Source organism: Aptenodytes patagonicus, chromosome 19 (assembly GCF_965638725.1).
Source record: "Aptenodytes patagonicus chromosome 19, bAptPat1.pri.cur, whole genome shotgun sequence".
Taxonomy (NCBI): Eukaryota; Metazoa; Chordata; class Aves; order Sphenisciformes; family Spheniscidae; genus Aptenodytes; species Aptenodytes patagonicus.
The window spans coordinates 4,864,690-4,891,840 of NC_134967.1; the positions used below are offsets into that span (position 1 = coordinate 4,864,690).

Genomic DNA, 27,151 nt, shown 5'->3' on the forward strand with positions numbered 1-27,151 from the left:
ACTTTAATTAGGATATCTGTTAGATCTCATCAAGGGTGACTGGATAACCCTCTTCTACATATGTGTAGTTGACTCTTCCTGAAGGAAAGGAGCACATCAGCAGTTCTACAGATTGGAAGTGCTCAGAAATCATCTGGCTGTAACGGGGCTTCTCCCTGCAGTGCTTTCCTCCCCTTTTTAGCTGGTTGCTTTACGTGAAGAACAATGTTCTGGCGGGAGGACTGGGAACTGCCAAATGACAGGCTGTTTCCTTTAATGTACAAGACAATTGTAGCTTTTTTGCTATCTGCATAGCAACCTGCATCACACAGGTTTACAAAAAACACAAAAATCTGCTTAGGTAATATAGAAAGAGATCTCTGCAAGAGATTGCAGTCAGGTGAGAGACCAGTCAGATGCAGCTCTCCAAGAGGAGAGAGCATCTGCTAAATTCTAGACAGAGGTGCCTGGAAGACTTGTCGTGGGAAACAAATCCAGGAGGATAACAACCCTAGGAATTAATCTGGAAGACATGAATGGGCGTCACCATGAAATCACCAGTGACAAAGTTACATTCAGCACACAGTAAAGACTCACTGTTAAATCTTACTAACTACATCCTTGTATCACAGTAGACAGCTCTGCCCACAAATCAGAGACCACAGCATTACAGTGCAAAAATCATTCATATGTTTGCTGGTGGCTCTGGAGGGAACTGAGAAAAAAAAGGAGAAAATTGAATCCTAATGGAAGCCTGTTCCTGTCATTTGGAAACCTGGACCAACCAGCATTCTGGCCAGTTCCTTCACAGCCCTGGTACCAATTCATATACAGAAAAGCCAGGCAATCCTTCTCGACAAACATTTGCACAAGCTGTTCTTGCCTCTCCCTATATCACTGGTCATATCTGATACCACTGGTAACAACATCTGTTGAAAAGCCACGAAAATAGCATTTAATCTGCAGAAGCCTTTGGTGGAAACCAAGAGTGGGCAACTTAAATGAGGAGATGTCCCCTCCCTCCTTGCCCTGCTCTAATGCGCATGCAAAGCTCATACATTAATTTTTCATCTTTCTCCCCAGCCACTGATTAAAGGGGCACCTTACCCAATTCCCCTTCCTTTTCTACCTCCAGTCAAGTCCTAGCTTTCCATGCTTTGGCAGCTGTTTTTCTCCTCCCTGCCCATTTGCCTGCTGTTGTCTTGCTAATTATTTTTACAAGGCTCAATAATTGATGCAATCTTTCCCATTTTTCATCTCCTTCCTACAGCACTGTCTGGCAAGCAAGGAACTCCACAAGCAGCTGCGCTCAGTTGGCTGCCCACCCGCGTCCTGCGGAGAGGAACCTTTGCCAGAACAAAATTTGCAACCTAATCCTCTATTTACCTTTCTCTGGACTCTGCAACGGTTATCCAGAGAAGCAGCTTTTGAAGTCACTTAGCAACATGGTAGGAAACCAGGGGTCTGATGTCACCAATAAGGACAGCACCTCAGAAACACCCATTTGTGTTGTGCCTTGAACCAACGTTATCTGCAGCCATCTAGCTCCATTACTCAAAAATGTTTGCTTCTAGAGAATTTATCTTTTGACTCACTGGCAAACAAGGCAGCAACACAGTGATTTCAGATTAAAAATAATCTCCCATTCTGCAACAATCATACTGACTAGCACAGAGGACTCCTTGTGCCTCTCTCTAAAGCGCATGGCATTGAACAAGAACACAGATCAGACACTAAAGTGGACGTGATACTGGTCCTATATGGTAGAGCAGCTCCCTCAACCTTACAAGTTATTCATCTACCGAAGACTACGGACTTAACTAGAGCGAGTAGAGACTCATGTTAAGTCTGTGGGAGGCTGAAAAAATGTTTTCAAACAACATTGTTAACAAGTCCTGTTCCGGAGAGGACTCTGCTATAGGTTTGACTCAAGCAGGACACCTCATGGTGCAGCTCCCTCATGCCGATGATATCTTAGAAATAGCTTTCTTCACATTTTGCCTTTTATTGATGATCAAATAGACCATTTCCCCCCCCTCAAAACAGAGGGGAGAAAACATAGCAGTAAATACAGGAATTACACTGACAGCAGAGTTCCTAACGCAACTCCTTTGTTTTCTATGAATGCTGTCAGGCATCTGAAAAACAGAAGTCACGGCTCTCAAAAACGTACAGTTCTTTGCAAACCGTTAGCAATCGCTGTCTGGCTCACAGTTTGGGAATCACTTCTCTGAGCAGTTCACTATGGTCCAGCCTTTGTACAAACCGCCAGCTGCCCAAGGCCACGGAAAGGTAGGGCAACTCTTAACTGTTGCACTTCAAATTAGATGCTGCTCATTTCACACACCGAGCAACCTGGACTGCATGTTTTTTTTTTTGAAACAAAATCCCAAATCCTGCAGGAATCAGCACCTGTGGTTCGTCTTTCAGTATTATCCCGACACTGACTACATCTGACTGATTATCGCAAGATGCCCAAGTATAGGGCAAATTCTAGTTTTGTCCATTCAAGAGCAGCTGAGGAAGACAACTGCCAAAGAGGAAAATTAACGGACAGTTCTGCTGCAATCGCGCAGCACTGAGCAATGCATTTCTGAGGAGCACATTCATACCACAGCACCACCTCCTCAGAGAGCCACTTCTGTAGCACACAATGACAGGATCACACCCGGAGAAATACATAAGCATGTAGTGCCTTTTCCAGAGCCTGCACCCGGATCTTTTGCAAGTGTCGCCAGAGGCTTCTTCCAGCCTACTAACCTCCACCCCCTGTCCTCCTTGCTGCTTGCAGCTTGTTGTTTCAAAGAGCAGTGGTGTGAAAAAACAGGAAGCCATGCAGAGAAGAGAGAGAATACAGATTGAGGCACGAAACTGCAGCAGCAACAGCTCCCCCAACACGCACCCCACCCCCTCTTCCCTTCCCACCCCCTTACCACAGGCCATGTTCTCGGTGAGAAACGCTGTACTTGCTCTTGACGGGAAACTGGTTACGGAGTTGCATGGCCAGAGAGCCACTGAGGGAGGGGAAATCCAGCAGCACGAAGGGAAACGCGTCTCACTAGACTCTGCTGGTCTTGGGGGCGGGGGGAGCGGTGGGAGTGCAGTTGATATTAGGAGAGCCAGACTAAACCCACAGGTATCGGAGGTTCCTGGAGTACCTGCAACAAGTCACTACCAACGCGAGTCCTAGCACACGCTGTCCACTCCCGTGCGGCAGAAAAGGCAGGACCGAGTGCAAAGAGCTCCCCTTACTGCAGGCTGTTCTTTAGGGGGCTGTGCTGATGGGGATGGCTGGGTGTGACCTCTGACCACGCAGCGGCCCTACGTCTTGCAGCCAGGTTCTGGAAACGCTGCAGGAGCACGGCAGGCAGAGGGCCTGTTCCAGATCTATATGGGGCTCTGCAGCCTCTCTGCCATGCTTAGAGAGATGCCAAACTGACTGCACCCAGCAACTGCCCTCCAATGCAGAGAATAATGACCAAGGGACTTTGGGGAGGGGAGAACAGACTGGAGAGGGTGCAGCACACCCAGAGCACCTGGGGGAACGCGAGCTGTACCTTACCTCCCTCTAGACAATGCATGAAGCATCATTTCCCATACATCCCCTGGGATGAGCTCCCCTGTTGCTCTTACTCTCACTAGGAATTAGGATTGCTCCTTGCCTCCCCTTCTCTTCTCCTCTGTTACTTATCCCTCGCTAAGGCAGCTGGCCTTTCCACCACCACTGTCAGCCGCCGCTTTGAGCAGACTAGGTTCAAGAAGTTCAACAAATTCAACAAATTTTGCTGCAATTCTTGTAGGCCAAAGAGGGATTTTTGAAGGGAGACGCAAGACTGAATTGTTGCCCATTTGTCCCTTTTGCATCCTCCGCAGTAGGCCACTCACAGCTATTAGCTTGCTTTTTAAAGCACTGTTCTCTTTGCAGCTTGGATAGGGTATTCTTTGTCCCACGTGCATAGGAAAAGTCCTAAAGCTAGACTAGCTTTGGGAGGTAGCACAAGACTAATTCTTGCTCTGAAGGTCCCAGGGCCAAGGAGTAAAAAGAACAGGTCAAAACAGACACTACTCCACAGGCAGCTCTGCATCCATTTTACGCTCTAAACTTCAAGGAAAAGTATGTAACCCCCTTATCCCCAAGAGTTCAGATTTGCAGCTTCGAATATCTACTGAGGACCATTCTACAGACTATTTGAGCTTTATCTATGACCTGCTGCATCCGAACTGCTCTTGGCACCATTTTTACGCCCATATATAACCTATTTAAGGAATAAGGATTCTGAATTGCATCTATCTATCGAAGAGGGACAGCGGATCAGCTTGTCTACAGCCCTCAGCATTCACAGCTCTCCCAACCCACCCTCTGTTGGCAACTTCTGACAGAAAGGTTTCTATTTTGCAGGAGTCTTCATTGCTCACGCCCTTATCTTTTCAGTCTCCTACATAAGGCTGAGAGATTAAAAGGGTGGAGATGAGGAAACAACCGTTAGGGGCAAAAACACTAGTAGGGGACAGAAAGGCCAAGCAAACCCCTGACAACCAAGCAAACACCCTGACTTCCATTTCATATAAAACATTTCCAACTTTATCTCTACATGTAACCACGTCTATTTTTATGTCAACCAATTAACTGGATAAAACAAAAGGAAAAGAAGCGATGTCACAGGAATCCTGGTGATGTTGAAAGCAAGGGAAAAAGACAAACACGAAACCCAGCTTGGCTAGTGCTTCTGGAGACCGGTGCTCAACATTTCAAGCGAATGCAGGTGGGATAAACGCGCACAACCTGAGCCATAGCGGGTAACAGTTCACAATATGAAGCCACAAAACGACCTAGCACATCCCATAGTGAGTGACAGCCCAGGATCAGTTATAGGCCTTAACGTGTTAAGATATCAGCAGGCATTTCCCTACACTGTACTTAGCTTGGGTTTTGCCAATCAAAATTCTTTTACATCGGTACTAATTCAGCACTGTGCACAGGCCAATTGTCCTTCTTTTCTACTGTCAATAACACATAAACCCATTTTTTTAATTGCTAAAACCAAAAGGGAAAGGAGTGGAGACAGACGTGAGGCAACACGATGGAAAAAAATTAAACAGTCTGATATCTGCTGGTGGGAAAGGGGAACGCAATATTTCCTTAGTCATTTTCAAAGCCTCTGTATTGCTGTGCTGTGGTTTATTTATAAAACCTATAAGAATGTTGACTGAAGGCTGTAACTTGAAGAAAAATAAGCAGAGGTCAAGTTTTCTAAATGCAGTCACAAACCCAAGAGAAAGAGGCTTACCAATAAGACCCTCCACTCTTAGGGGGATGCAAAATGCAGGAGAGGCCCCAGTACTTCCAAGCAGCTAAAAAAGCCGTGCAAACCATGAACAAATCCCCCTGGTTTAAATGCAGCCGACACTGCAGTTTTCTGTTCGAGCCGCAGAAGTCGGGCGGAGAGCGGGGGGTGCGTGAGAGTGCCTGAATGAGACTGAGGGGGATTCCCAGCACCTCCCTTGGCTGGCAGAGCTAGCCAGCTAGTCTTCCTAGGCTCTTAGGGTTTTTGTTTTGTCTTTTTAAATAACTGATGAAGAGAGATGCTCCTGCAAGCAGTGATTCAGAGCAGGGCCTTCATCTAAATTCTCTGAATCATTCTTTGGAAGAGACCATCTCTGCTGACAATTGAAGGAGCCTCTGGAGAAGACAGACAGCTAGAAGAGATGATTAACTCTTCTGTGGCATTCACATCAAGACATCCATGTAAGAGACCTAACTATTTGCTATTGGGACTGCGGCTCATTATCCAAACCTGCTCAAAAAAAGGACAAAGCAGGTGCAATAAGGAGCATGAGAGGAGGAAGAACAAGGCCCCTTACAATACGGTCTGCAATCCAAATACTTGGACCACAGATAGTTCAGCCATGTGCATCCCTACTATTCTTACAAGGAATACAATAAATTCCACCTACATCTGATTGGACCCGCCCATAGGCTCCATCACCTTAAGAAAAATTAATCAAGCCCAGCGTGATGAGGGATGCTGCTGGGAGGGGGCAAGCAGGAGAAACCACTGCAGGTGAAAATGGCAGTTGCACTCACGTCCCCATCTCCATTTGCAGGCTTTTAGAATCTCCCATTGACATTGCTCCAACGTGTATTTATTGTTTCATTTTCCGGAGGGGATGGAGATGCAGAGGTCTTTCACTAAAGACCCGTTTCAGCCTCATTCATAACGATCCCTAACGATGGTATGCTGGCCCAAACGCACCACCTAGTGGCAATCACAAATGGAAAAGCCGTGGAACCAATAAAGTGCTGGCAAATAAATCACTCGTCCCAATTTGAACAGGCTGCTAAAAGTAATGAAGGACCAACGTGACACAGGAACCCACCAGAGAGAGGAGACAAAGGTCTTTACTCTTCCGTGTGTCCTCAAAAGCTTGATACACCCGTGTATTTTTTTGAGAGAGATGAAAATCAAGAGCTGAACCAACGTAAAATTCCTGCATCTATAATCACCTTGTATAATTTGACAACATTATTAGTATTTCTTGACACACACAACTCCTGTGCCCATTTATTCACAACGTTCATCTTAAAATAGGATTTAACTGGAAATTTGAGACTACTTTCTTATGCTTTGCCTGACACGTTGTATTCTGTTTCACAGTCTCTACTGCCTACAAGACATTCAGCATTTCACGCATCACATACAACTTTTTATCCCTTGCACAGAGGCACTAGCACACCACTGAATTTCGTTTTGCCTGCCTTATGATGCCACAGCACAGCCACCCTGCAACCAGAGCCTCACAGATACAATGAAGCTTATCGTAGTTCTACCCTGATGAAAGGGATAGTTTAATTAACATCATTCGTTTCTCTGTAAGGGTTGCAGGAGCAGCTAGTACATATAGGTAGCCACATATATTCACACAAGTAGTAGAGAAATGTATACACCAGGCATTGGACAGGGATAGTCTTGTCTGTACTGTAGCACTGCCACTATCCCTTCAGACCTTTGCCACTTAATCCTAAGAAATCTGTCTTTTCAACAAGAAGTGGCGCTCAAAGATCGGGAAAGAAAATTTATCTTAGGACTTGGAAGTCCAGTTTCTAATACACAGTATTATCTTTCAGGATTTAGCCCCATCCATATCTATTTCCTATTCTTCAGAAACCTAACATATAAACAGAGCTCTTGCTATGTATTTGTAATTATATAAAGCTTGAACTGTCATTTCTAGCGTCTCTACTGCAGTTGTTGAATAAAACAGAGGCTTATGTACTGACCACAATTTCCTTTTCTAGACACTAAACATTTTTTGGATAGAAATGCCAGGGGCCTGAATGCTGTAGCTGTGAAGACTATTACACAGAAGTCTGCTGGTAAACTAGAGTTATAATCAAATACATCCAGGAAAGTTAAAAACTAGAACTGCTTCAGGAAATCCTGAAGACTTAAAAAAACCCCCACCCAAACCAACAACAAACAAAAAAACCCCCACCACCAAACACCCCCCTCCCCCAACCCCTTTAAAAGCCAAAGTTAATTGGGAAGATCATTCATTTACTCAGAGAATCACAGACAAAGAGGAAGGATAGGACAGCCTTTGAAGGACTTCAAACATGCAAAAGAACTTCCAGCTACTAAATCAGCAAAGACCGGGGATTAAGAATAAATTAGCTGTTCCCAAATTTAAGTGCAACTGTAGAAGTCCAAACTGAAACGCTTTTAAATGCTTGATATTCAAAAATCTTGAGGGTATCACGTGTCCAAATTCACTAGTTAGTTTTGAAAACCTTGGACCAGATGTAGCTAACAATTTCCACCGTGCTCATCATCTCTTGTGTGAGAATGGATGCCTCCGACACTAGAGTCACAGAGTCATCTGAAAGTTAAAACAGGAAACAACAACCCAAAAAAAAGCCACAAAAACACAGCAATGAAGTCCACTTTTGAGTACGACATGTCTACCTCTTGCTACATGCAGGATTACACGAGCTGGACAACACATGCAGTAAAGCGCTTGCTTAGTTGTAAGTTGCTGTAAATGGTTGTAAATATAAACCATCTTTTTGTTCTGCCTCTCTCAGCTGGGTCCTGGCCCAGGACCGAAGCCTGTAGCTGCTACCACAACACACACTAAGTAGAAATTGGCAACAAATACCTCCCTCTGAACCCACGCAAAGCCAATGCTGCCGAGTGCCTCACGAGCCACGGGCACACAGCCTCCCAGAAAACCACCTGGACTGTTTTCTTCGGCCTATGAAATTCACTTTATACAGTCCTTATAATCTCTTATTTTCAAGGGGAATAATGGGGACAGGAGTGATTTTTACTTAAGGGCACGTAAAAGTAGTCCTATCTAGGCATTTGGTGGGAGTACACACAAGACAGCGCCCACAACAGGGAAGGCAGAGCGCTCCCCTCACGCGACCCAGCGCGAGGGTGCCAAATCATAAAACAGGCCACTATGGAAATAAGAAATTGCCATCACTTACCCCAGTCCGTCCCCTGCCCGGCAACTGCTGGGGTCGCAGGCAGCTTTACTCCGAAAGCAATCCCTGGTTCGGGTCTGGTTTCCACACAGAGGTACGCACCTTGCAGAAACCAAGAGCTAGCAGGGACCCACGGGCTCAGGCAAGCTGAGCCCCTCCACGGCTCACTGAGACCAGCAGTGCCTGCAAAGAAGCTTCTGGCTCTCATTAGCACAGACAAGCTGCAGCTGCATGTGCTCCCAGGTGCCTGGGCAGGCTGAGGGGGGGGGGGGGGGGCATTGCACCCCCCAGCTGACCCTCGACCTTTGGGTAACAGGAGGTTACCTGAGAAAAATTATTCACTGGCCCTTCAGAAACTGGAGCAGCTGTTGCCCCCTCTCCAAGAGAGGGTATTCCATGTAAAAAAAACCCAGAGAAACCTTCTCAAAAAGCCCCACCTTGGGCCCCGGCTTTGCAGCCTGCACTGGGTATAAATTGCAGCCTTTACTGCATTGGCACAGGAGGGCACATTTAGCACAATTAAGATGACCCAGTCTGGGACCGAGACACCCTGCTGAGAGCTGCTGCAGCCCACAGGTGACAGAAAACCAGCAAGAAGCACCAAGAGCAGCATACAGAAATCCTTATGCGCACAACCAGCCTCCTGCGCCGCTTGTCACCTCCCCAAAGGAACTGGGATGGATTGAGCATGACTCTTGGCAAAAACAAGGGAAGCTGAGACTAGGAAAGAGCAGTATAGGTGTTTGGCTTAAACTGAGCCTGGGGAAGAGGGAGGAAAGGCATTTCCCTAAGTATATGATTGTTTATGGTTTTTTGTTCCCCAGTACATAAATCAGTGACCAGAAGTTGTAGTAACTGGCAATAAATTCAATTAAGGAAAAATTCCCTGAGCCAAGACTGTTTTTTGCCTGCAATAGGGCCTCCTGGTGCTCAGGGACACGGCCCACCACAGGGTTTCTAAGGAGACCCCGTGCACTGGAGCTTTACTTGGGAAAGAGAAAATCAGAAAATCCCGTTCTTTGTGGGGATGGGGTGTGATGGAGCCCGCGAGTGAGGGTGCCTGTCCCAGCAGCATTACAGCTAAGGCCACAGAGAAAACCCTCAGCAAGTCTCCTCCAAGACTTGATTGCCTTCTACTTCTCCCTCTGGAGATCCGTGTATGAAAGCACACACACACACACAAAAGCAGACACTTTCACTCTTCACAAGTTATCTACACAACAGAGCAGAAAGAAGATACTATCGGGGTCCAGGTCCATCTTACTAAGACTGGCTACACCATATTCTGAAAGCACGACAGCACAGTTAGTTTACACACAAGCAATTAGTTTATGCCTGAAGACATAATGAGTCCAGACATGAGCCAAAAGTTCAGGCATAAGCACACAACCGGTTCATGCATGAGGGCAAAGTTAGTTTATGCATGAGCGAACAATTATTTAATATCTGGGCAACCAATAAGTTAATGCATGAGTGCACAATAAATTTCACGTGTGACTGTGGACATTTTCACTCTTGACAGGTTACCTACAATGAAATAGGAAGAAGAAATAGCAAAAGAAGAAATACTGGGTCTATTTGTACTAACATCAGCTATACCATGCCCTGAAGGCAATTCTATTTGAACCGTTTATCCGAGAAAACAGATTGATTTTGTCTTTGTATGCACACCTCCATTCATTATTTTAGAATAAAGTGGGAGTCCTTTAGATGAAAACGGTTATTACTCTTTCAAGCTCCAAAGAGTAAGACCCGTTTTACAGAAAAGACAATTATCAGCTGAAACATCATCAGATTCGATAACCTGCCTATGGTGCTCAGCTGATAAAACAACCTGTGAGAATCACACACAAAGAAAGTCAGACCTTCAGAAACTCTTCCTATTTTCATAACTTTGTGCACAGTGGAATTAATGGGAGTGCAGAGGTCAAACTTAATACCCAAAATTCAGCAGCTGTAGTTCCACATACCTGTATTGTTCACATACGCTCTAAACCACAGCAGGGACTTAAAAACTTTGCCAAAACAGAACAGAACCATATATTATTTAAAACAAAAACCCTAGAAGAATTTCTTTCAATTACAGACTTGCCACCAGCTTCAAAATGCAACAATTTTCATGTACTTGCATTCCACTTTGGGCACTGAACTGATTTTACAACCACAGTTCAAATACAGTTTTTCAAAGTATAGCAAGTGGTTTAGTGTTCAAGATTATTAGGAGCTACACAAAAAATGAGACCAAAAGAAAACCAAAAGCAACCTGAAAAATCATAAAACTGCAGTACCTTTAATACGTTGGCATCCCGTAAGAACAACCGTAAAGTTGTTGCCCTGGCTAAATCTAACAGTATTTCCAGCACTGTTTGTATCATATTGCTAGAATTTAAAGGTGACATTCACAATCACTTTGTAAATAAAAGAAAGTATAAAATATCAACTATCAAACTGGATTCTAAGTTGCACCTTCTTTCAAGGATTGTCAAGAAAGCGTCAAAATAGTTTAAGTACTTTCTGAAGCCACAACTCTTAGGAAGTACTATTTATTAAACAAGTCAAAATATAACAAACAAGTGCTGCTCTTCACCTAACAGTATTTGAACACTTCTCTCCCTTAAACTTAAAACACAGCTCTTATTAGAAGCATATTTTATCTCTGAACCCTTATTCTGAGGGAAAAGCGTAGAAACTACTCCCTCCGAAATTAAAAGGGGAAAGGATTCTTACATAGTAATTACAGCATCGTTTTTAAGAATCATGTTAACAAAGAACATATGAAAACATATATAACAAGCAACAATACAAAATAGCCCTTTATGTGTGAAAAATCCCATATAGATTCACTTGAAATACAAACCCACAAGATTCCCAGTATTGCTCCAAAGACCTTTGGGTTTTGTGTGTTGTTGTTGGGTTTTTTTTCCCCCAAAGCGGAAAAATACATCTATTGCTTTTTCATAAACCTTGAAAGAAAAGCTCCAAAATGAGTTTAAGGACACTTGAAAAAATAATTTCCCCGCATGAACCAAGTTTCCCTTTTGCAAGGGCTAGCATCCACAGGACTCTTCACATGCTTTCAGATTCGAGGAGACGCAAGGTACTGATTAGCTCGCTCAAGTTCTGCAGCTCCCTTTCAGGCTTGCCTGAAGGTTCCAACAACAAAACCGTAACCCCCCCATCCCCAAATCCAAACTGATAAAGCGGTGCAGCAGCGCAATTCACGCTCCTCTCAGCACAGCGGAGAGAAACAAGGTGGCACATCTTAGCCGCTGCAACGGGAACTTTTCAGACCAGCCTTCCTTCGGGCGTTTCCACGAGCCGAGCGTTTTTAAGTCGCTTTCTCAGAAATTCAGCCGAGGTGCAGAAGCACCCCGAAACCCGCAAGAGCAAGCCGGCTCAAGCGCAGAAGAGCGCCCGTCCCACGGCAGCGCGTCTCAGGCCGGGGACTTTATTTAAAGGAGGAGGGCAGCTTCGCCCCCGGGTCGCGGGTTATCCCAAGATCCAGGTCAGCCGGGCGCAGAGCCGCCCTCGCCCCGCCGCCGGCGGGCAGCGGCCAGGCGGGCAGCCCCGGCGGCGGCCCCGGGAAGCCGGGCGGGCCCCAGCCGGGCAGCTCGGTGCAGCGGCACCCACGGGGCAGCGGCAGCGCCAGCGCCGCGCAGGGACCGTGCGGGCAGCCGGCGGGGCCGCCGGGAAGCGGCGGCGGAGGCAGCGGCAGCGGCCAGGGCGCGGCGGCGGCGGGGGGCGGCGCGGCGGGCGGCGGCGGGGGGCGGCGCGGGCGGCGGCGGCGGCGGTAGTCGCCCCCCGGGAACATGTCCTGGAAGGCGGGGTCCAGCGCCCAGTCGCCGCCGCGGCGGGGGGCGGCGGGGCCGCCGCGGCGGGGCAGGCGGCGGAAGCAGGGGTTGAGGCTGAGGTTGTGGCGGACGCTGTTCTGCCAGCCCTTGGGGCCGCCGCGGTAGTAGGGGAAGCGCCCCGCGATGTAGGCGTAGATGCCGCTCAGGGGCAGCCGCTGCTCGGGGCTGGCCCGGATGGCCATGGCGATCAGCGCCACGTAGGAGTAGGGAGGCTTCTGCAGGGTCTCCACCGCGCCCGGGCTGCCCGCCGCCGCCCGCGGCTCTCCGCGGTCCGCTTCCCCCATGGCCCCGCGCTCCCCGCTGCGCTCCCGGCCCCGCCGCCGCCCCCTCTAAACCCTCTCCCCGCCTGCCCCCCACCCCACCCCGGGGCCGGGCTGTTCGGGGTCGCGGGCGGGTCAGGACGTCGCTTTCGGTTCGCGAACCCAAATACCGAGGAGCGGGTCGAAGGCGGCGCCGGGACGGCCGCCCGGGCCAACGGCGGCTGCGGGGGGAATTGCGGGAGGGCGGGAAGGGGAGCGGCCCCGCCGGCCGCTTGCACGACAGGGAGCGGGAGCTCGGGGCAGGGGCAGAAGGGCCGCGGCGGGGGCGGCCCCGGCAACGTTCAGCGCCGAACTGTAGTTTACCTGCAGTAAAACCCAGCCGAATATACTGAATCTTACCGTTCCAGCGAGATGAGGTGCTCAGCTGCGCACCTACTACTTAGAGGTGCAAATGCATCTGGCACTTAACGCACCGCACACCATCACCACCGCCCCAGCTGGTACCCCAGCATCACGGCCGCAAGGGGAAACCTTGGCTTAGCAGATCCCCGCAGGTACGGAGGGGGAACGGCCGAGGAGCAGAGCTCTGCGCTGCAGCAAATCTTGATTTTACCGGTGTCGCATTCGTGCAAGCACTACCGTTCACCAAGTGCCTCAAAATTCATCCGTACATAAAGAGTGACTAGTGGGACGATGGACACCTACCTTTGCCAGTAATTTAAAACACACATCCTCCTCTGAAAAGTGTTTCCTTGATCACCCTTAATTAATTTAAAAAAAAAAAAAAACAACCAAGAAACCAAAAAAACCCATCAACAACCCTTAATGAAAAAAAATCATGACTCACTAGTCTGGAAGGAATCAGTTCCTCTTTTCCAAAAGCTGTACCAAGCTAAGAAACAGAAGGAAAACATTGATGACTATCAGGCTGTTGTTCTCAGTTTACAAAAACTACCAACAGTAGCTCGATTGCGGTGGGTCAAACACCACTATCATGTCTCGTATTTTAAAAATACTGTGCAGGTCTTTGATCAGAAAACTTTCACAGGGCTAGATGGTAATACTTAAATTGTTAAGAATGAAACATCCCTACTGGTTATAACATCTGCCAACGGCAGGAGAAGGAAGCTCTTTGATGGAGCACAGGAAGACTCACCTGTATGACCACAGTTTAGTTCTTTTTCTGCTAGCCCTGTGTAATAGAAAAGAAAGTAAATGGAACAGCACTGCTGAAAATAAAAACAGATTGCAGAACCAAACAGGTCTCTACCACTCAAAGAAGAGGGGGAGAAAGGAAGAGTGGCTGAGGTGCATCCCCTCCTGCACAGCAATACGCAGACCTTCCCCGGCTGTTTAAAGACAAGACAGAATACATTGCCAGGTCTCAGAACAAATTAGCAGCACATTTTAGCAAAGTAAAACGTGAGTCATAAAAGTATAAATGGAGGAAAACTACAGCCTTTGAAGCCTGTGCTTAGAAAGCCTACGTCTAAAACCTTATGCCACCTGTCTTCTCAAATTACATTACAAAATAAAAACATAAAGACTATAAAATAACACATAAAAGCAAAATCTTGGAAAAACCCTCAGCCCCCATCTCACCGAGGAAAAAGTCCCTTAAGTGCCAAATGAACACAAATCCTAAGGTGTGCATGTAACTGGACCACTCTGACACTGTGACTGTGCGTATCTTGGGACGAATTCTGGGGCTTCACTGAACATCCCGTACGTGTGCCCAGTCCTTACCCACCTAAATAATCCTCTTGGCTTTCTTGCTGACATATGCATGTTTGGAAGATGACTGGATCAGGACCAAAGCACCTGCGTTCAGTACCTCCCTCACACCCCTCCTCCCCGCCTTCCAAAGTACTGAAAATCCAGACAAAATGAAACAGTGCTGGTGTTACCATGCGACCCTACAGTCATCATCTGAGGTCAGGGTTCTCTGGAAACAGGTACGTAAATGACAGTCCCTATCCTACAGGAGTTCAGGACAGCGAGGTCCCTATGGGGGTGCAGCTGCATCCGGGCAGAAGTTCAGAACATCAGTTAACGGCAGGAGATGACTTCCCCTTTAATTGATGGAAAACCTTCAAAGCATAACGATGTACTTCCCCTTCCACTTCCATCTCCAAATCACGGTCATGAGCTTCTCCTTGCTTCGGGGAAGCTCACCGAGCTTTGTGCTTTCTCTTAGTTCTTGCTAGCTTTAAAAGAGTGAAGAGATCAAAGTTAATTTGACCAGACACACACACAAGCACAAATACTGTCTCCCTTTCCCCAAAAAATATTCAGCTCCCCAAGAAACAGAATCACACTAAGGTGAAAACTTATCCGGTTTTATTTTTTAAAGAAAAATATTCCTCTTTAAACACAAAGCATGAACTAAAAACCTCTGAGGAACAGCTTCTCCTCCCTTGGAGCACATTTAACTAAACTGTACAGTGTTAGAGCTCCCCAAACAAGTATACACAAATGACATACAGTATTTCTTTCACAGGAAATAAGGTTTAGGACTCAAAATTGTCCTCCTCACCCTCTCTAGATACCCACTCCATCCAAAAGTACTCTGTCCCTTACTCCCACCACAGGACACAGTGATGATAATTTCTGGACGCAACGTATATTTAAAAAAAGAAAAAAGAAAGAAAGTATTGGCCAAATTGGCCCTTTCTAGCCTTCTAACAAATGTCTGTGAGAGAGGTTAAGACCATAGTTATTTCCAGGAATGGTGCTTGGAAGAAAAAAATATAGCAGCATCCACAGGCAACACAAGCCCTTGATTCCAGCTGCCCTGTTTTAAGGAACCCAGTCAGTTCAGCAGTGTTTTACAGATGTTCCCATCACCCAAGAAGGAGGAGTGGGAATAAAACATTCACAGGCCAAATTTGTTGCTTGAGCAGACAGCCTAAAATTCAGCGAATCTGGCCTACATATGCCAGCAATGAGTTTTTTTCCCCACATTGCCACAGTGACCAATTTCATGTCTAAGGTTTTACATAAAAAGATATGACGTCCTTCAGAAATCAGCAACTCATTCTACCAATTCTCTCTATCCCATCAAATGGATGTGTGCATAATATTTGTCACATCTGCCAAACTACCCAGACTGCGGAACTGGAACCAGACTCTAGAATCCAAATTCTTCCTAATTCAGAACAGCAAAATCATTCAAAGTATCTGCAAGGTCTCAGAACATGCCTAACAAGCCCATATCCAAAGAAAAAGTACCTGGGCGTTTTCAAGGGAAGGCAGGTAATGGAAAAGGTCTGGAAACGGAGCTCATTTATATCCCTCCTGATCATTAATTGTTGGTATTATCAAGTAATGCTCAAATCTTTATCAGACCATTTTGTAAAGATCTTTTCCATTCCATACACTCCAACAGTTTTTACAGTAGGAAAAATATTAGAAAAATAAAATCTCACCCCTGAACAACACTGTATGAAGATCAACATCATTAGTCACAACAATTTTTACAGGGGGACCAGATAATCTTGTTTCCTCCAAACCAGCTTCATACAGAAAACAGCAGCAAGATAGACACAGTATCGAAGAGCTAGATTAAGGCCAACAATACAAAGACAAACATGGGCTCAGATCTTTTAAAATGAAGAAACCCTCCAAATGTTTTTATACACATGCATGCACACGCGCACACACACACACACACACGTATACTTGTGTGTACTATTCAAGCGAAGGCTTCACAACTGTGAAAGCACCACTGGAGAGTGTTCTAGCACCAGAATGAAAAAATTGGTTGTCTTCCCTCTTCAGCAATAAAATCCAAAGTCTTTATATTGCTTTGGACAAGGTCACCAAATACCCTTCCAAGAACAGTTTCAGTGAGCAGATTCAGAAGTGCAGTGACAGGTTAAAGTGTTCCTGTTCTGGAATACGGGCAAGAAGAGGTGTGTTGAGAGGCTGCAGCTCCTTGGTTGCTGGAAAGGAGGAGAAAATTTGTATTGCAATCTGGTAGAGACAGAGACCAACTTGGACTCCAGGTGAGCGCGATGGTAGAACTCAGCGCAGACTGGGAGGTGAAAGTGGAAAGTTTGCATACATGAAGTCACAGTGCACATCTGTTGGCGTAATAAAGACAAAGAAACCCACAGTATTCTCTGGCAGGCTTGTCTCTGCATAGGAGGCCCCTGGGTATGCTGGAAGTCAGGACAAGGATCCATGAATGGGATGTCACACACTGCACCAGGACATCATCAAACTCAAACAGCAGAGGTCTAAATAGAAGCTTGTAAGTTGGTCTGCTAGCATCTTGCCTATACATATGCTTAAGTGAGCCTGCAGAAGTCTATGAAAGGGACAAAAATCTCTTAACAGGAAGGTTATGGATCCGGTTTGGCTACAAGTAACAATTCATGCAAGTTGCAAAAGAATTAATCACCAACCTGCAGCACATCTTTCTGCTGCGGGTCTCTATCCTGGATCTAGGCCTTTGTGTAGGAGGTGCTGGCTGTGCGGCCCTTGACCGACACGCTAAAGAGGCTGAGAGAAAGATGCAGAGTCAGGAATGACACCTCCACGGCCTCTCAGATCAGCACGTGTGGGCAGAGGTCTGTCCTCTGCCTGTCAGATGCGGAGCAGGCAATGAGCAGGCCTCACTAACAAGGGAGGATGGGGAGGAGCGGCTGGAAGCAGGCTGCTAAAACAATGCAGGAAGAAATGGAAGAGACAAAGAGAGACTTAATTTTTCAGTGCTTGAATCCCCAGCAGTAAAGCCCCATTTAATCTGTCATATAGCATGCTGATTAGAATCTGGCTATCACTCACATCATGTACTAAGTGAGGCTGTGGTAGGAACTCAAAACATGCAAGGGGAAAAAAAAAAAAAAAAAGTGAAAGGAAGGGTGATCATCACTCCGAGGTGTGAATTTCGGGTTCAGAGCAGAGAATTATCAGAGATACACTTTGTTTCTGTGCACATGCAAGAGTACAATAGAGGGAAGAGCAGCAGAACTGAAAGGGAGGAAAAGACACAGTAAGCTAACACTGTCATTCAAGATGTAAACACAGGACAACGGGGTGAGGGAAAGAGAAAATAAGTTTGAGGTAAAGGAGCCCAAAGGAAGAGACAATAGAAAAACTCTCAATAGAGTCAGTCCTGCTTCAGGAAATACATAGCTAATGCCAGTTGGCTCTCTTTTCACCAGGTATCCTTGACACATTGGTAAATCTTCTCTCTGCACTTGGGATTTAAGAACCAAAACAAAGATCAAGATTTTTTTTTTTTTCCCTAAGGTGTACTAAATGATTTGGAGTATTCAGCACGATACTCTTAAATGGCCCCTGAATTCTAAGCAATGCTGAAGACTCACCCAAAAGCAGAAGTGCCCAAATTGTAAACTGCTTTTGAAAACCTAGGGCTACTTCCTTTGGGTTAGAAAAGAAGAATCTATCCAGAAGGCCGAGTTGTCCAGAAGCAGGTTTGGCATTTCTCACTGAGAGCACCTTGGCATTTAACTAAGTAAGAAGTATCTTAAATGGTTACTTAGCAAATCCCAGTATCAGACTGAGGCATCTGGTTTCTGGATAAATGCATACAGACAGCTCCTCATGTATCTTCTAATAGAATAGATTTGTGCGATTTACAGCAAGAACAAGCTATGCCACTCGCTGCTTCAGTGAAAACACCAGCAGTCAGAGTTGTGAGCTGAAGCCCTTTGACTATGGTGCACATCACATAGGGATCCTTTCTTACTACAGAATTAATTGTAACAGAATCAGTGCCCCCTGGATAAAGCAAAGCGCAGGCTTCCTCTTTCTAATGCAAATCACAAAGCATGTCTCTCTGGGGTTTGTGCATACCTACAGCAACAGTGCTGGTTGGAGGTACGTACAGACAGCAGTTTCCGAGAACCAGCATGACCAGAATGGCAACTGGTGAAAGGGGCCTCAGGGCACAGCCCAGGTGGAAGCACAGGGACATGTAAGATGCAAGAATATGACAGAGCAGCCAAAGTCACCCGGGTGCTTAGGCAAGCTTAAGGCAATTAAAGAAAATTCACTGATAATTTAGAGGAGAGTGCCAAAGGGAAGAGAGAAGAGGAACCACTGGGCAAAGAGGCTGGGAATGCCGTTACAGTAGCCAAAGCCCAGCACCAGCTACAAAGCCATCCCTCTTCTCCAGCTCATTTGTTCTAATTCTCATTTTACCAGCACCATCAGCATGAGGTTGATATGTCAGGAAGAAGAGCTGGGGATAGGTTCCTAAAAACGTAGCTTACACATTTTCAGGCTTGTGTCTCAGGTCAGTTCCTTTGAAAGAAAGCGCGTGGGCCATTTGACTGGCCTCCTGCTTCGAACTGGAGCTTTCTGGGAATTCCGCCTGCCACCTCCAGGGACAATCCTGTGATATGTTCTACCTGGAAGTGATGGCAGCAGCTACCCGGGTTCCTTGTCATGACAGCTGAGCATACAGTAGTTTTTTTAAAAAACAGCATGCACCAGTGGCACGGCCACTAGACATGAAGCCGTGGTTGAATTCTTCTTGTCTCCTCAGAAGCAGGTGGAACCAGAAAGAAAGGGAGTGTTGGCACAAATCAACGCAGGCTCCGGTAGACATAGGCTGACGTGAAGATTGCATTGAGAGTCAGACTCACGGCTAGCAGACCTCGGAGAGCGGAGTTACCAAAATGACCTTAGTGGAAGAGGACAACACAAAGGAAAAAAGGAATAGTAGAAAGAGATATTAAAGAATTGCTGAGATAAATAACAGTGAACATATGTTGTGCTCTTTCTCTCTCTTTGCCCAGTGTTTTCACCATAAGCAGAAATTGCTGAAGCACTTTGCCTGTCAGGAAAGATTCCACTGCCTTCTTTGGTTCTATTTTCATCTCATCGCTCTTCTCAACACCCGCATCCCCACCCCTTTCCTTCTGTCTCAGTTTAGCACTCTGTCAGTGTTCTTCAGACAGCCCAAAGAACAGGAATAGCCTTATTAAGGTCTTAGAATAGCAGGCAGAAGATCCATTTTGCTACTACTTATTTATTTGATCTCAAGATCAGATCACTACTACAGCACAGGAAAGATCTCAGTTACCCTCGTAGAAACGCTCACACATACATGAAGCACTCACATGACTTGCACCTACCTCTCCAGCCTGCCAAATCTTCCCCTTTGGTAGTTGTGTCTACCACACAGGTAGATGAGTGTGAGGAGCGATCCTCCTTTTTGATGGAATTATCACTGCAAATACTCCCGCCTTCCATAGCAGATCTCATATCTGCAAGGAGAAAAAGATACGAAAATTCAGAAGGCACCAGTGGAAGCCAAAAGTAGCAGAAATTACCAGACTAAAGCTAGACATGAGTAATGAATGGTTGGCAGGTAAAATCATGAAAGGATCGAGGACAGGAGCTAGAAACAAAAGGCAAATTTCACTGCTGTGCAGCAGAAGTTGCCTGCGTGTTTGTCTCATACACTGTCCCTATCAGCATCACCACACCCCTGGTTAAAGGAGTTACCCAAACAAGGGTGAAGGCAGTGGCAGTAGTATCCCTGGGGCACCACTAAGTGAGAAAAGGACCTCTGTTTTGGCAGACAAGAGGCTCTCCAGGCCAGCAGACTCTTAAGGCAGCTTTGGTAGCCTACCAGTCATCACCACGTGGGCTTTTCCTGAAGGTTTCCCATCTATTGTGTGGCCTAGATGATGCACAAGCTTTGCTTGCAAGCCAACTCCTTCCTACAAATGCATTTCCAGGAGTGCAGCAGGCTGCCAGCATACCATGCATTCCCCGCTCGCTGAGGTTCTTCTTTGGAAAGGAGGACAACTCGGTGGCAAAGATGTTGCTGTCTGAGTGGGTGTGCTCCTCTGAGCTAGTTGGGGTGAGCAGAGCCTCATTCTGAGATGGGAAAAGCAGCAGCTTCTGTCCTTTCAGGTTCAGGCGGGCAGGGCTGATGAGTGGCCGGCGGTACCGCAAGGAACCTGAGCTGGAAGTCACAGAGCCAGCCACCGACGGTGCTGGAGAGGGGATGCGGGAGGGAGCACAGCTGCCGGACAGCAGGGAGAAGTGCTCTGAAATGGAAACATCCCCAAAGAGAAAATAATGAGATTATAATCTCAATACAATAGGCACAGTTTTCTTTGACAATTCTACAGGAAAAGGGAATGGGAGTTGCAAATGTCCAACACATCTTGTACTATAATTCTTTATTCATTCCAGTTCCCACACTGCAAAACATGGAGAAATTCCACATGCGCTTTGGTACACTCAGGAATGACTTAGACTAGAGATAGGTTTACCAGGAGCCGGGTGAGCTTTCTCTCTGCTCAGTTGTGCCCATTCAGGAGAGCCTGCATTACACATGCTGTTTTGCAGGACAATTAACTGTTGTTATGTGGCATGTGGCATTCATGTTACGTGTTGTGTGGCATTGTAAAGCCATAAAGCCGTGTTATGTGGCATTCATTACATGTGGCATGTCCTTTAAAGGCTGCTGGGAAAGTGTATCAGGATGCAAGGAGGTTTGCACAATGGCATTAGCCCAGGCTGTGACTGCATTTCCAGCAGCAAACACTTAAGCAGCACAGCCAAAGGATCCATTTGGGGTCAGGAGGGCAACAGACAGGTCACTGGAGGACATGGGAGCAAAAGGGCAGAGCAGACAGGGTAGCCAAATTAGCAGTTCCTTGGGCTGGGGAAGGAAAGTGAAACAAAAGAGCTGCCCTAGGAACCGTTTAAAGTCTCCTATCAAAGCAATCTCAACTCAGCTGTAGAGCAGGGAAGGGATCCTTGCTTTGTCTCACTGATTTCACTGTGAGCTCTCCCAGGGAGAAGGACATCCAACACATATAGCGCCTTATTTTAATGCAATCCCACTTTTAGTTGGAACGCTCTCTGCAGCATTTCTAACAGCAAAACTGACATTTTCACCGGGATGTGAGGAGGGAGGAAAGAATTAAAACTTGGATCACGTGTTTCAACCCACTCACTGCAAATCCTGCAAAGACAGTTGCTCTGGAAGGCCTAGTGCATTACCTGACGTAGGAGATTCCTTGGACTGAGATGACTGTGAGGCTGGTCGACTTCCGCTGAACAAGTAGCCAGAATCTAAAAAGCAAAAATGAAACAGTTTGAACCCAGCTGGCTCAGCTACTGGAGGTCTATCCTTCAGAAATGTAACTTCATCATCTTGTCATCAATCTCAGAAGGGGATGGGTGGTAAATGTAGGCGGGAAAAATGTCCCTGTTTTCCTGGGTAGTCTATATGCCAGCGTCAGAATAATCCACTTTTCCCAGCTGCAGCAGAAGAGATCTGTCCAGCAGGCTCCAAAAACAACCCTCTGACTGTATCACAGCCTGGCTTGCCTTTACTTTAAAAGGAAGAAGGTGAAGATATGGTTGTATCCTTTTCTCATGAAAAGAGCCTTAAGGGCACATCATAGGGTGAGACGAATTCCCATCTAGCTGTCAGGCACAGTAGCCATAATAATGAGGCAGGGGGGGAAAAAAAAGAAAAAAAAAATCAATGAAAAGTAATGAAGTCAGGAAAAAGAAGTGCTACAAATGAAACCTCAGAGCTTAAATCAATTATTTTTCTTAGGCATTTGATTTACATAATTCTAGGCAAACAGCTTTGGAGGTTGAAAACCTTGCTGTTTGCGAAAAATATTCAGCCCTGACAGCAATCTCTCTCCAGTCTGTCTGGCTTTGCACCTTAGCAAAAGAAAGCGCAGACCCCACAAGGGTGGTTTAGCATGCAGGGGGAATCCCAGCCGCCTGGTGCATTTGCACTTGCCCTTCCAGTGGCAGTTAGCTCACTAGAAAGGTGAAGGCTGTGCCAAAAGCTGCCATGCTGCTGAAAGGTTTGCATGGCTGGTCTTTCTCTTGCTCTTAGTGGATCTGGCAAAACTGCTGGCAACATGAGCTAAAGAAACGTCAAATAAACTAAAGAAACCCCTGCAAGACTACTCTCTCTGCTGCAGTGTTATCCTAGAAACCGCCACATTTTGGCCCCTGACCTTCTGGTAATCAGTTAGTGACACAAGAAAGCTTACCTTTCCCTGGATGGAGAATAGCATTGGAACGCTATCTCCCATCCGTTAGTTTCAAGCACAGCAAAACTGAGGGCTTATTGAGTTACTGGGAGAGAGTCTTTCCTTAAGCCTATAAACCTTCCCTAGACTGTACAGAGCCCTTAAAAACAAGAGGAAATGCCATCTCTAAAGCAGCTTCAATAGCTGTGATTATGCATATCAAATCCAGACTTAGGGAAGAGCCCGCCTTCAGCTCTGCTCCCTTCAGCTGTAGCAAGAAAAGCAAACTACACAAAGCAGCTAGAAGGAAGGGAGCGATTGCTCTTGCCAGGTCAGTTATCCTGATGCTCCCAATCACTTCCAGAAGCTGCTCTTCTCCATTCCCATGTCTAACTGCTCCTTCTGTCTCTCTCCCACACATAGCCTTGTAGCTTATGCCATACTGCCACGAATGCCTGGAGAAGCCTCTGGATTTCAGTAAACCCACAGCAGGCAAGCACTCAGTGAGACTTTTTGTTTCACCAAGATGACAATGGTATGCTGCATAATTTCTTAATGCCAAAAACCGAATTACCAGTGCTAGATACTCTTCTGTGCCACAGGAGCAGCAATCCCTGAACAGGAGCATAACGTGGATACCTCAACAGCCCATTTCCTTCTGAAGCATTGCACCACTCCATCGTCATTTCCATTGGGCCAGAAAGTTTCATGCACACTTACCTGCTCTGGCCAAGGAGGGGATGGTACCCAGCGAGAGTGCCCTGTTGAGACGACCAGGAAGAGAGGAAGAAGAAGTTCTGCGTGGGGATCTGAAGAGCTGTTGGTTTGTCAGCTGGAGAATACTGGGTGGTGTTGGGACAAAGAGAGACGTAGCAGAGGAAGGGAAACCAGTCCCAGTGCCGCTGGGAAAGAGAGTAATCGAATCCCCAGAAAGGTACCTGCAAATGACATGCATGACAGACATTTAGCAATGAGTACATTCAAGGAATTCACTCTCTCAGTTGTACTACTTGCATGAACACTTGCTTTGTTATCAGGTTTGTACTAATTTTTCAGTGCAGGAGTGCAAGATGCAGAATCCTTAAGAGTTTACAGGAATGTTCCTACACCTTTGAAAGTGGGGAAGGAAGAACTGCTCAACCTTACTTAAATTATTGTGCACCAACCTGTCCCACAATACAGGGTGGAAAAGATGGTGGAACAGCTTAGGAACTCAGGTGCAAATAGGCATAGTACCTTGGTTCTCTCCCTGGACGAGAAAATTACCTAGAGACCACCAGAATGCTTTACAAAGTCCAGATACGCATAGGACCAACAATAGAGTACATCTTATGTTTGTTATGTGCACATGCAAACAACATGCTTAGAAATGTCATGACTGTGGGAAGCAAGTAGTTATCGATGAGTCTTTTTGTCTTTAGAAACCAGAATCAACACCTTACCTCTGATGTCAGTATAGAGAAAAGTATTTTTATGGGTACCTAGATAAAGGTTTAGCCACAAGAGCTCTGTTTTAAAACTAACATTCAAACCTCTTTAATACATTTGCCTTTATTATACTTCTGCGAGGTAAGGAAGACTCACTACCCTCACTTTACAGGTGGGAAAGAGAAGCAAAAAGAAGCTAAGTGACTTGTTGAGGGTCATGTAAAAATCCTATGATAGAACAGACACACAAACCTGGCTTTTCCAATCCTAAATTGAGCCCTAAACTGTTACATTTTCCTTTCTCTGCATATCATAATTAGCCACAAATATGTACTAGCATAGCCACTCAGAGGGAACTGTGCTCCTGTAGCATACACTGCAAGAAGTGTCTTGCTTCTAGCACATAAAAAACAATCTCTTTTATAGTGCCTGGAAAAAATTTAAATTGGCAATAATAATGGCAATTGTATTTCTGGGTCTGTGAGTTGTTTTCAGTGGGTTCTTTCCAAGTGAAAGAGGGGAGCTGTAGAACAGCGTGTCCAACTTGAGAACACAAGACGAGAGATAACAGACAAAACACACTAAGGGTACCTGTACCAGTTAGCTTGATTTTTAAGTACTACAGACATAAAATGACTTCTATTCTACTGGTAAAATAACTGTATGAGAGGACTTTGTATTTTAAACAGTTTTTGCAGCTAGCACTGCCACAGTATTTCACACTCAATTACTGTATGCAAATAAACTATGCAATTAATTTCTGATACCCCCATTTCATCACCTACCTTTGTGGTGGTTTAAAATTTAAAAATCAACCTAAGCTGAACAGTCTGTCAAAAATTTACTCCTATTTTTACCTTCTTTCATTCCTCCTTGCAATCACATACTGATCTTACTCTATGTGTACAGTTTAATTGACTATATTGCATCAGAAATGAGGAGTCAGCTTTGGAGTCTCACTTGTGTCCTCATACCATGAAAATGAGCATTTGAAGAATGTTGCAATTGAAAGTATAGTAATTTTGTATTATTTTTAACAATTGAATAAAATACATGAAAGTCTAGAATGTGAACAAGATCTCTCAAGGATCTCCTGTAAGATTTTTGTTTAGTTAGAAACAGGTAATAGTCTTGTCAAATAAGTCATGATGACGTACCAACGAAGTATGAAGTATAGGTATTTTAAAATGGAGATATCAGACTTTGCAGCATATAATCAAGCTGCAACCTTTGGAGGTTTAATCTCACTTCTGATGAAAACACTGAGGCAGATGAGAGCAGCAACACGGCTTTTCTTCTGTCAGAGGAAAGCCAGTAGTAAATCAGAGCGTGAAGGAATATACATATCTCAATCTTGCGCTGAGGTGATTTATGCATGTGCCATTCTCTCTTGGAGATTAAAGAGGTGATGCAGCAATATTATGCAGTGCTAGCATGTCCAGAAGAAGCAGTCTAGAGTTAAGATTACAATTTAAAATATCTTATAAAACTACTTATCTGCTAGTACGAGGCAGACATCAACAATCCCGACCAGCTTAATCAGGCTGAACAACATCTGAGCCAACCAGCTTCCTGGTGCTTGCAAGCAGGACATGCCTTTAACAGCGGCAAGGAACTCGTCAGTCTTGCAGCAGAAACTGCCCAACCTCTTCAGGTTCCAGAGGACCTGGGAAGGGTGTCACGCTTCGCAAACGTGCAGAGTCCTTTAGTGCACATACATATACACATTTGCCCCACCACACATACAGATGTAAATAGCAGATGCACATGTCCATCTCAGCTTTGCAAGAGAAAATGAATGGGAAAGGAAATTAAAAGTGCAGCTCAGGACTATGATATGAATCATATCAGAAAGAGCGATACCTACCACTCACTGTGCCATGTCTGTGAAAGGCCAAATCAGAGCATCGCCTGTGAACGACATAGCTCTTTTTTCCTAACTTTGCACCTTTTGTACCTTTGGGCTAAAGGATCCAACTTTACACAGCTCCTTGCTGTGCTGGAAAACAGCTTATCTGGCTTATTGGTTTTTGGCAGTTTTTCACTTAATGGGCTGGAAGATATTACAATCATTTATCACTCATAACCGCAATCTCTTTCCTGGGATTGTAACTTTTTTTGGATCGGACTTCCATGGGCTCTGCTGCTCAACAGCCCCACTTCTTCTCAACCTCACCAAGTTAGTGCAGTCAGATCCTCTGGGCAGCTGATGAATCATTTGTCTTGCACCATCCAGAAAAGGAATTTTTCTGGTTAGCAAAGAAGAGCTGAAGAATTTTAAGCATAGCATATTAATGCCTTAGGATTGAATGCTGACCAAAGAACGGCTTAAATATTGATACGCTCTGAACAAAGTAAATTCCTGCAACACGTGCAAAATCCTGTTCCTTTTCTATGTGCTTTTCGCTTTAGTGTTTGCCACTGTCATGTCAAGAGGGCTAGATGCTGCTAAAAAGCAGGGGTGCTGTCATGGGAATCGTCAGCTGAACTAAAAGTTCTTTCAGAAGCAGATGAAAAAAAGGTGAGGAGATCAAGAGTATCGTAAGGCAGGAAGCAGCCACATCACAGCCCTGGAATGGAGCAGTGCAGCCATCTTTGCTCTCAGACTACTGCATTGCTTCAAGCCATTTGTGATAACAGTGGGTCTGGTAACACTGAAAAAGTAACCAAAAAAGGAAGAAGGGGAAAAAGAAAAAAAAAAAAAAAAGGCTCTGGAGTCAGACAGTTTGTGGAAATAGTCAGGGCCCGGAAGCCGTTTATTTCAGAACTTGGTATCGTGAACATCAAAAATTGGGTATCTTAATTAGTGTTTACAATGATCACAGCGTTACTAGACAGTTGGGCACAACTCTGCTACACAGATACTTTAAAAATAAATAAATAGGTTAGAGAAGAGTATTACATGGTGTGGGACCGTACACTGTCCTGAAGAAACACCTCCTGCCAGCAGAGCCTCCCCTCCTCTGTCCCAATACCTCCCTCTTATCCAAAGACACCACCGTACGTGTGCGCCTTTTTAATTCCCATTTTACACAGAGATGCTGCATCACCCCTGGGTCAGAGAGAGACATGGGAGAGCATGGGTCAGGTCAGACTACAGGGCTGTAGATGGACCCACTCCTACTATCAGATAATTCAGTACATGAA

General features: G+C 45.7%; 2 protein-coding genes across 3 annotated transcripts in view; both read right to left on the reverse strand.

The window, feature by feature from the left end:
• Nucleotides 1-13,472, reverse strand: part of PIK3CD (phosphatidylinositol-4,5-bisphosphate 3-kinase catalytic subunit delta) — a 55,832-nt gene extending 42,360 nt beyond the window's left edge. Inside the window, exon 1 of the mRNA XM_076356110.1 lies at nt 13,426-13,472. The gene's annotated coding sequence lies outside the window, so the exon portion shown is untranslated. The remainder of the gene's footprint in view (nt 1-13,425) is intronic.
• Nucleotides 13,473-14,901: 1,429 nt separating this feature from the next.
• TMEM201 (transmembrane protein 201) overlaps nt 14,902-27,151 on the reverse strand; it is a 30,359-nt gene continuing 18,109 nt past the window's right edge. The window contains exons 7-12 of one of the 2 annotated variants that reach the window (XR_012996833.1): nt 23,297-23,514; nt 21,579-21,650; nt 20,324-20,614; nt 19,691-19,822; nt 16,988-19,236; nt 14,902-16,522 (exon numbers count right to left, since the gene is read on the reverse strand). Coding sequence is in view for 1 of the 2 variants with exons in the window: in XM_076356142.1 (XP_076212257.1) it covers nt 19,139-19,236; nt 19,691-19,822; nt 20,324-20,614; nt 21,579-21,650; nt 23,297-23,514 (811 nt within the window). In the remaining variant the exon portion in view is untranslated. Of the gene's footprint in view, nt 19,237-19,690; nt 19,823-20,323; nt 20,615-21,578; nt 21,651-23,296; nt 23,515-27,151 lie in introns of both variants that reach the window. The other variant, XM_076356142.1, reaches the window with a different exon arrangement.